The 10,711-nt window shown below is 38.0% G+C and overlaps 1 protein-coding gene across 1 annotated transcript; it reads left to right on the top strand.

Moving 5' to 3' along the window:
* The first annotated feature begins 8,269 nt into the window (after positions 1 to 8,269).
* LOC136206366 (RPM1 interacting protein 13-like) lies at positions 8,270 to 9,322 on the top strand. The gene is made up of 3 exons (XM_065997392.1): positions 8,270 to 8,611; positions 8,701 to 8,787; positions 8,866 to 9,322. The coding sequence occupies exons 1-3, from the start codon at positions 8,357 to 8,359 to the stop codon at positions 9,007 to 9,009; spliced, it is 486 nt and encodes a 161-aa protein (XP_065853464.1). The 5' UTR covers positions 8,270 to 8,356; the 3' UTR covers positions 9,010 to 9,322.
* The last annotated feature ends 1,389 nt before the right edge of the window (positions 9,323 to 10,711 follow it).

Genomic DNA, 10,711 nt, shown 5'->3' with positions numbered 1-10,711 from the left:
CCTACTACTAATCCTAGTATCAAAGAGAAACCTAAGCCCAAAGTTAAAGGGGATTCTAGGGCTGCGTCAGGTATCACTTCAGGTTCCAGATTTGGGGCCCTGGCTATTGAGGAAGTACAAGATTCTGGCCAGGTTGACGAGCAGATTGATCAAAGTATGCCAGGATTAGAATCTATAGAACCGTCAGTTAAGGTGCTTGAAACTGTTAACCCCCTTTTTGTCTCCAAAGGCGAATCCCAGGTGGGATCCCAGACTTTAGCTTATCAAAGGAAGAAAAAGATGAATGAGGTTAGTATTCCTAATCAGGGTGGCAACCCTGGTATTGGGAAGACTATGGGAGTTAATAAAACTAGTATGAAAAAGCTAAAAGGGAAGCAAAAAGGTTGCCATAATTCTTTGGTTTTACCAGATAAGAGAGGGCCTGCGGGTACCTCGGCAAGGCTCTCAGGAGCCCCTAATAAATACCTGGCTTAGGGTTGTGGGTGCGGTCAGTTGTCCTCCTTTCTATGGATTTGTTGTTTTGGAATGTTAGAGGTGCGGCTAGCAAGGCTACCCGTATCCATGTTAATGATCTAATTAAACAATTTAATCCGTCTTGTTTTGCTTTAATGGAAACTAAGATTAGTGGAGATAAAGCAGATGAGGTGGTTAAAAAGTTTAGGAACTGGAACTGTGTTAGATCGGAGGCTACTGGCCGGGCTGATGGGATTTGGCTTTTCTAGAAGCCAGCTCGGGTTCATTTTGATATTATTAGCATGGATAAGCAGTTTATTCATTGCAAAGTGAGTGTTTCCGATAATAAACCTTTTTTTATTACCCTCGTGTATGCTGGCCTTATTTTGGCCAATCGGAAATGGCTTTGGGAGGTTCTTTACTCTATGAGTGTCAGCATATCTGAGCCTTGGTTTGTTGCTGGTGACTTTAATGATATTGCTTTTATGAGTGATCAGAGAGGGGGTTCTCATCATTATGTTAATCGCTGCCTTCACCACAAGAATAGTATGGATTTATGTGGGCTTTCTGATCTTGGGGCCTCTAGTCATAAGTTCACTTGGAAGCGCAACAGTACCTTTGTTCGTTTGGATAAGGTTTATGCTAATGTTTTAGCTCAGACTACTTTCCCTGAGAGTTCTATGTTAAATCTCCCGTTCCATCATTCGGATCACTGTCCTATATTATTTAGGCTAATGAGAGGCAATCGTCCTAGGGGTGAGAGACCGTTCGTTTATCAGTTGTCTTGGGAGTCTCATCCTAAGTTTAAAGAATTCGTTCAGGATAATTGGAAACCTCACTCGAATGTCCTTCAAGCTGCTGAAGGATTCAGGAATAATGTGTTGGGGTGGAATAAAAATGTCTTTGGGCATATTATTAGGAGGAAGAATAAATTATTGAATAGAATTGAGGGCATTCAGCGTAGGTTGGAGGTTAGGTTTGATCACGGTTTGAATGGCCTTCTCAGAACCCTTCAGAAGGAGCTGGAAGCTGTGCTCAGGTAGGAGGAGCTTCTTTGGTTTCAAAAATCTAGGAAGTCCTGGATCAGAGATGGGGATCGAAATACCAGGTATTTTCATCTCTCTACCATCATTAGAAGGCAGAGGAATAGAATTGATGCTATTAAGAACTCTAATGGTGATTGGGTGTATGAGGATGATGATATTCGGAGCTTGGCCCTGGATTTCTATAAGGATCTGTTTAAAGAGGAGCCTGTTCATTTAGAGAGGGCTCATTCTATTGCTACCTTTCCTATGGTTGGAGAGGATGGTATTCTGGATGCCTTCCACCCTATTTCCCTGAAGGAAATTAACCAAGATATTTTTAGTATTGGGGCTACTAAAGCTCCTGGGATTGATGGCCTGCCTGCTGGTTTTTACCATAAGCACTGGGAGGTTGTGAAGGAAGGTATCTATAACTTTATCATAGGTGTTTTTAATAGTTCTCAGGATATAGGGCTGGTGAATAGAACCCTTCTGGTTCTGATTCCTAAAATTGAGAAGCCTTCTTCCTTTTTGCATATGAGGCCTATCAGTCTTTGTAATGTTCTTTATAAGACTGTTACAAAGATTGTGGCTAATAGAATCCGTTGCATTCTTCCTGAGATCATTTGTCAGAATCAGGGAAGTTTTGTGCCTGGTAGACAAATGATGGATAATGTGGTGATTGCCCAGGAGATGGTCCATACTATGAAGATCAGGAAGGGGAAGAAAGGCATTATGGCTCTTAAGTTGGATCTGGAGAAAGCCTATGATCGCATCAACTAGAGTTTCCTGATGGAGAGTCTGGAGAGAGCTAGGATCCCTGACAGTTGGAGAAGGTTAATAAAGGTTTGTATCTCTTCTCCTGTTTTTCAAGTTATGATTAATTGGGATATGTCGGAGGAATTCTCTCCGGGTCGGGGTATTCGTCAAGGAGATCCAATGAGCCCCTTCCTTTTTGTTATTGCAATGAAGAGGTTGTCTCATCTGATCCAAGATGCTGTTGATAATGGGAATTTCCACCCAGTGGCTATCAATAGTTTCTGTCCCCAGGTTACTCACTTATTCTTTGCGGATGATGTTCTGATCTTTCTGGAAGGTAATGAGGAGCAGTTGAGTATTATTATGGATATTCTTGATTGTTTCTGTTCGGCCTCTGGTCAGAAGCTTAATGTCCAAAAGTCTAGGATGATGTGCTCTAAAAATATGAACCAGAGAGTCTGTAAAAGGTTGAGTGATCTGTCGGGTATTCCTCTGACTAGCTCTCTCGGGAAGTATCTAGGTATCCCCCTCCACAGTGAGAGAGTGTCTAAAGTGTCTTTTAAAGATACTTTGGATAAAGCTAATATGAAGTGTGCCACATGGAAAGCTAAGACTCTCTCTCTTGCTGGCCGTCTTACGTTAATTCAATCTGTTAATTGTGCGACTCCCAATCACATTATGCAGGCTTGTCATCTTCCTGAACCTGTGCTTAAAGATCTTGATAAAATTAACCGTGGGTTCCTGTGGGGGGGAAGCTGAGGAGGGGAGAAAGATCCACCTTGTTCCTTGGAGTGAGGTTTGTCAGCCTAAAGATATAGGAGGTCTGGGCATTAGGAAAGCCAAAGATAATAATAAAGTCTTATTAATGAAACTCCTATGGCGGATGTGGCAGTCTCCTTCGGCTCTGTGGGTCCATCTTTTATGCGGTAAGTATCGGAAGGATAAGGTGTTTGGGGGGCCTAAGGGTAGAGTGGTTAATTGTTCCTTTCTTTGGAAAGGCATTAGTGCAGTTTTTGCTGATTTTTGTTCTGAGATTGGGTGGAATGTGGGTAATGGCAGGTCCATCAGTTTCTGGAAGGATATTTGGATAGGTAAGAAGCCTTTATTGGAAGTTTGTACTTCCTTGCCTCCGTTGGACATTCAGGACTGGAGGATTGCTGATGTTGTGGATTCTGAGGGTGAGTGGATTTGGGATAAATTTGATTCCTACCTCAGTCTGGAATCGCTCCTTACTATTAGAGGTGTTCAGATTAGTAATCAAATTGAAGACAAGGATAGTTACTGTTGGGCGTTGACAAACAATGGGGCCTATTCGTGTAAATCTGCTTTTCAGGCATTCCATCAGGGTTTGGATTCTTCTTCCCCTGGGGTGTGGAAGACGATTTGGGCCTTAAAAGTGCCGTACCATATTAGGAGCTTCCCGTGGCTTGGGGCTAGGAATAGGTTGCTTACTAATTCGGATAGAAAAAGGAGGCATCTGGTGGATTCTGGAGCCTGTGGCAGATGCAGAGGGTTTGAGGAGACTTTGTGCCATGCTCAGGGATTGTGAGAAAAGTAAAGAGGTTTGGAGGAGAATTCTCCCTAGGGATGTGCTATCTTCCTTTTTAGCCCATTCTGAGAATGATTGGTTTGTAGATGGAATTAAAGGGATTCTTCTGCCTGGGAATCAGGATGTTCTTCTTTTTGTGGTGGTTTGCCATCAGATTTGGAGATGGCGGAAGGAGGCGATCTTTGGAGGAGGAGTGGTTTCTCAGCCAAATGTCCTTGATTTCTTTTCTAAAAAGAGTAGTACATTGGTTGAGAGTTTTGTTGAAGACCCCTTGGCTAGGGCTGTTCAGAGGAAGGAGGTCAATCTTTTAGGCTGGTTGTTAAGCCCAAAATATACCTAAAATATCATTAGTATTTACATCAGTTCCGCTACGAATTTGTGCTATTTATAACTATTTAGAATGCTTTTACTCTCGAATATGTTTCTTTCTTATAAGGTTCGTAAATATTTGGTAAAATCCAAATAGGAATGAAAAGAGCTTAAAAACAGAATAAAAACCCTACAAAAGGAGTCAAAAACAACGAAGATCAATTACACCTAAACAAGGACAAAGACGAAGTCAGAAACAGAAGAAAATGTCACATTCTCGGTTGAGGAAACAAGATTCTCGGTAGAGAATTTACAAAATCCGCGACCGAGAATCTCAAATTCTCGGTCGCGACACGCATTTTTCAGCAGCTCCTTCCCTTCGTTTGAAGACCAAATAATTTCTCCCCCATTCTCGGCCGAGAATTAAATATTCTCGATAAGTGCAGAAATTCCTCCAAGTACAATGAACACATGTTTAATTCAAAGAAACACGTTCGTTCGGGTGGATAGAAACGTCCCTTCACAATGGATACGATCCTTCACAACGGACACGGCACTTCAATCACGACTCTTCAACATCTATAAATAAAGAGTTGATGGAGAGTTGGAAAGAGATAGAAGAAAGAGATTAGTATAGAATTTATGCAGAAATTCCGAGTCAAGTGATTCAGAATTTAGATTTCATTTCTATAAAAAGCAATATGATGTACACACATTGTTTATTCAATAATTACAAATACAGTAGCGTTTAGATTTGTTCATATTAGTTTACATTTTGGTAGAGGCCGACCACATCCCTATTACGAAGTTACAACGAGAAGATTGAGTAGAGAATCCGCCCTGAGTCTGACAAGCTCTAACGAAACCCAAGGAAAGGATTGACAACCCGTTCACTTGCAAGTCGTGAAATGTTTTCATGATTCTTGTTCTCTGTAAACTTGTATCAAATTTATATTTCATCTAATAAAGTCTGTTCTATTCGATAGATTTTTATGCAGCACTTTGGTAAAGGATCTGAAGTGGATTGCCGGTGTTTTCATTAAAACGTAGTTTAATTCAAAATCTTTACAAGGAAACTTTGTTGAACACTTAGACAAATTAATATCTCGGTAGAGTTTTAATTTGGTTAAGGTAGCGATCTAACCTGACCGTAGGAGGATTGACTACAGTTCAAAGCCTAAAAATTAGAGGTTCCGTCATTTATTTCATCGTTATAATTTATACAAAGTTTAAAGTTGTTTTCTTTGCTTAATGCAAACGAATACACTTGTTTACTTTTCTAAAGAACTAAACAATCATGTTTTGTAAATTCATTCCTAAATCAGAAGTATTTTCTAACATCTTTATACTCTAATCTAATTCTCCTTCTAGCAATTTTAAAACCAAATCCGATTTAACGATTTTCCATATTATAAACCTTAAAAGTATATTTAACCAATTCAAAATAAATTTTTGTTAAAAAACGTTCCCTATGGAATCGATATCTTTTATTACTACAAACGTATACCGTGCACTTGTGGAAATCGTTCAACACTGGTGTAGGCCAAGTGAAGGTGTGGTTAAGCTCAACACTGATGGTTCTTGTCTAAGAAACGGGAGAATTGCCGCAGGAGGGGTCCTTAGAGATGATGGTGGCAGGTGGGTTTCTGGCTTCTCTCAAAATTTGGGTATTGGTTCTTCTTTTTCTGCAGAGCTTTGGGTGATTTTCTCTGGCCTGAAGCTTGCTAAGGATCTAGGGGTGAAGAACCTTCTAGTTGAGTCAGATAACCAATAAGCGGTTAAAATGATTTCTGAGGGCAATGCTGTTTGCCGGAATAGCCTGAACATTATTAAAGGCATTAGAAGGATTGGATCCTCCTTTGAGTTTATTAGGTTTGCTCATATTTATAGGGAGCAGAACCGCGTAGCGGACCGTCTTGCGATAGAAGGGCACTCTAGTTTGTTGGGTCTTTCTACCTTTTCTTCTCCTCCGGTCTTCATCTCTTCTTTGATCTTGGAGGATGTGGTAGGGGTCAGTTTTCCTAGGCTGATCCCGGGTTAAGCGGTTTTTGTTTGTTTTGTTTTTCTTTTCCTTTCCTACCCAAAAAAAAAATAACTTGCAATAATTATAATTAGTATTTAAAAGACCTAAATGAAAAGTCGATAGTAAGGATTATTGGATATAATTTACACAGAAATTTGGCTATTAAAAATTATCTATAATTATTTTTATGTAATTATTTTAAATTATGTACCTGCAAAAGAAATTATTTAAATTATGTTAAAGTAAAAAAATATTATTTATTAATATATTTTAAAAATTAGAATATAATTTATTTTTAGGATCTAAAATATATATTTTTAGAATATATTTGGGATGCCTCAGTTCCGTACAAGATACGACACTTCTGTTGGCGCCTTGTCCGGAACTGCATCCCTACTCGGGTTCGGCTTCGTATGCGAGGGGTTGACATTGTAGAGGCAGGGCCGACTCCAGACTGTTTGAGGCCCTAGGCGAGATACGAAATATAGGCCTTTTATACAAAAGTAAAATTTTATATATATATATATATGCAATATCCTCTCTTTTGACATAAAAATACTTTAAAATTGAAAAAAGATGAAAAAATATATATATTCATGTAATATAAATTTAATATTTATCGAAAAATTGTTCTAGCCTTTTGAGATGTAAAATCACTAATTAAAATTTAAATTCAATGTCCTTTAATGTCTCTTTTTCAATAGATAATAAAGTTAAACCATGTGCTTTAATAGTATATATAGCTATTTTTTTTATGTCATTTAAAGTTAAAAAAAAAGAGACGTTGCAAGATTTTGAAAAACGGTAAAATACGGATTTGACAGATAAATATATAAAATATAGACTCAATTGACCGGTGTATATATAAAATATGGATCTGATTGATATATATATATATATATTGGATTTGGATAGAAGAATAAGTGAATTCCATGATGGTCCTAACATATTAAACTAAAGATACACATGAGGCCCTACTTTTTTTTGGGGCCCTAGGCGGTGGCCTTGGCTGCCTTAAAGGCAAGCCGGCCCTGTGTAGAGGAGTGTGTCATGTGTGCTCAAGATGTTGAAGATGTCTGGCACATATTTTGGCTATGTCCCAAGGTTCAGGAGGTTTGGCGGGTGGTGGGATTGTTTGGAGAACTGAACCGTATTGCTACTGATGCTGATAATTTCGCAGACCTATTTTTCAAATTCTGTAGGTTGGCTGATGAAAGGCGCAGGGAGAAATTTTGTGTTGTCCTATGGTCCTGGTGGCGGACGAGAAATGATCGTCTTTGGCGGCATACCAACGTTCCTGTGATGGAAATTGTTAATGGCGGACTGCGGATTCTTGAAGATTGGCAACAAGTAGAAACCAGGCGGCGGGTGCCGTCGTTTACCCAGCCCAGTCCTTGTTCATCAGCTTGGCATCGTCCCCCGGCCCATAGGCTTTCGTGTTGCACTGATTTTAGCAGCTTTACCATTCTCGACTTATCGGGTTGCGGAGCGGCTCTCAGAAACGCAGACGGGACCTTCATCGCGGGACGGGCTGCTACTTCTGAAGGTTTAATGGCAGCGCGAGATGGTGAGATGTGGGCATTGCTACAAGCTATGGTTTGGGTCAATCAGGCGGGCTTTACTGATGTTATATTTGAAACTGATTCTATGCTCCCATATCAAGCAATTTACTCTTCAAAGCCTGATGATTCCGAGTTTAGGGATTTGTCCAAGCACCGTCGCTCCTTTACTGATCTTAATATTGGCTTCTCAGTCATCTACATCCAAAGACAGGCGAACAGCTTAGCTCATGCTATTGCCCGGGCGGCTACACAATACGCCAGTCCTTCATTCTTTGATAGTTTACCGAGTTCTTTTCCTTTATCTGTACTGAGCTTTTGTCGGTCTTCGACTCATTAATGCAATTTCTCTTCAAAAAAAATATAAATTATATAAATTAGGATATAAATTTTATAAACTAAAATATAAAATATGTATGTGTTATATAGAAAATAATAATTAAGTTTTATAATATAATTTGTAATTTTTTATAAATATTACGAATTTTATGTAAGAAAAATCCATAATAAAACTTCTAAGTGGGCTTACTAGTGGGCTTTAGGTTGGACTATAAATGGAAACAAGAAGAAACAAAAACAACCGTTATCTGTGATACGAACCTAAAATTCAAATTGTTTTTGAGAGAGAAGAAGCTTAATCGTCTGTTGATTGGAACTGGAACTGGAAAATCAAAGTGAGATAATGAAAGAGGAGATGGAAAAAGTTGCAGCCATTAAGAAATCATCGAAGGAAGTCATTTGTTTGTCATCGGATGAGGAAAGCAGTCCACTTCGACCTATCTTTTGCCTGAAAACAAAAATGGATACCAAGCCATTCGATGACGCTTTCGATTGCTTCATCCTCGATTTCGACCCTTCTGATCCAATTAAACGTTGCATCTCCAATCTTTCATTGTCCTTTGATGGTGAAATCTCCGTCGTTTCCGAAAAAGGCCAGGTTATTTTTCTTTCTTTCTGATATTCTGTGAATTCGATTTGGGGATTTTGATTTTCCCTCTATAAATTTAGGGTTTTGTTTTTTATTAGGTGGCTTGCAGAGATTACCCACATGCGAGGCATATGTGCGTGCAATTCCCTTTCGAGAAAACACCGCACGAGAGTTTCTGCAATCTGGTGATTTGATTTTCTCTTTCAAAACCATTTTTAATTTCTAGACTAGGTAATTGATAGGATTTTTTCTGTTGATTGCAGTGCTACTGCTATGTATGTGATTCAGCTGCCCCTTGTAAATACTGGAATGATCCTAAATCGGCACATTGCGATGCCTCCGACCACACTGATTCTTGGAAATCACTGAGGAATTCGCGGGTAAGACAGCCTCCCATTTGCAGCTGAACAACCTATCTTTTCCAGCCATAGCCATTGGTTAGGAAATGTAACTTCTTTCTGCTACTTAGTTGTCAAATTATGCTCTTAATTTGATGTTAGAGTCAGGAAGGAATTTGGGGAAGTTTTGAATCATTGCACACAGATGTAGCCACAGTTTTTACCAGTGCTTTTGTGCTATCTAATTATGTAAACCCAACTTTGAATCATTGCACACAGATGTAGCCACAGCTTTTACCAGTGCTTTTGTGCTATCTAATTATGTAAACCCAACCTTCACTTTTGCTCATGGAAATTGGAATGTGTTTGGCTTCTCCCTTAACTTAGCTGATTAATCCATTGCTGTCTGCTCTGTCTTGTTCGATTGAAATCCAACTTTGTTTATAATCAGTCTTGTTGAATTGAAATCCAACTTTGTTTATAATCAGTCTATGTTGCACGAAAACGGAACTAACTTTGTTCGTAATCAATCTATTATTACTTGTATTTGTAATACTAATCACTATGAAATCTTATGTCTTATATAAGATCAGGTTATATGTCAGTTGGAGCCTATGTTGCATGGACACTCTTTTTAGTATTGTTTTTACATTTCGTGTCCGTTTTCGATTGTAGTTTCAAGATTATTTTATGAAGTTTATGTTTTAGAAATAATGTTTTCGTATCCATGTCTATGTCTGTGTCTGTTTTTGTGTCCGTGCAACGTAGGTTGAGAGGCATCAATTAGTCATCATAGGTTGGGCAGGAATTGATCAAGAAGCCATTATGCTGAGGCAATGCATTTTCTCAGAACACTTGAATTTGGTATCCATTGTGGGTGAATTATAATGCCTCTGCAAATGAAGTATAATTGTTTTAGTAGGTTGATTAGGACAAAATATCATTATTTATTTTTGATGGCACTAAGCTTTTGCAGAATTGTTTAGTTAGTTCTGAACATCTAATTTAATTAAAAACGGGTTATTCATTTCATCTGTATTAGAAATTATATCTTTCACCCTTTGAATAAGGTTACAATTTTCTTATAGCCAATTACACATTCAATAAATTGTGAAAAATACAAATTTTGTACACATGTAAAATGAATAAAAATATGTTAACTAAGTTTTATGTTCAAAATTGGATTTCTTTTATCTATCATCAATGGCTTAATAAGACAAAAAATAAAAGGTTAGAGACTTAATGTATCCAAATAAAAAATCAAATACTTAATGAACTAAAAAAAATTAAAGATAAGGAGTCTCGGAATACTTTTTGCCATTGACTACCGTGTAATATAAATAAGGGATAAGGTACCAAAATAGGCTTATGGTTTTTGAGGAAGTATCAATTTAGGCTCCACGTACAAAATAGCACCAATATAGGCTTAACGTTTATAAAATGATATCAATTTAGACATCGATAACGGATTGGACACATCATTTCTATTACTCCGTTAAGTTCTGATTTCTCCCTCCACGTACAATTGACATAACTTAACGGAGTAATATCAATGACGTGTCTTGTTCCGTTATCGAGACCTAAATCGGTACCATTTTTTAAACGTTTAAACCTATATTGATGTTATTTTATATGTGGAGCCTAAATTGATACTTTCCTAAAAACCATAATCCTATTTTAATACATTATCCCTATAAATAACGTATGATGATAAAAATAAAATAAAAAATAAAATGAAAATATTGTCTTAAATAAAAAAATAAAACATTTA

Source organism: Euphorbia lathyris, chromosome 9 (genome assembly GCF_963576675.1).
Source record: "Euphorbia lathyris chromosome 9, ddEupLath1.1, whole genome shotgun sequence".
Taxonomy (NCBI): Eukaryota; Viridiplantae; Streptophyta; class Magnoliopsida; order Malpighiales; family Euphorbiaceae; genus Euphorbia; species Euphorbia lathyris.
Note: the sequence above shows the minus strand (reverse complement) of the source record. Positions and strands in the feature narration are given on the sequence as shown.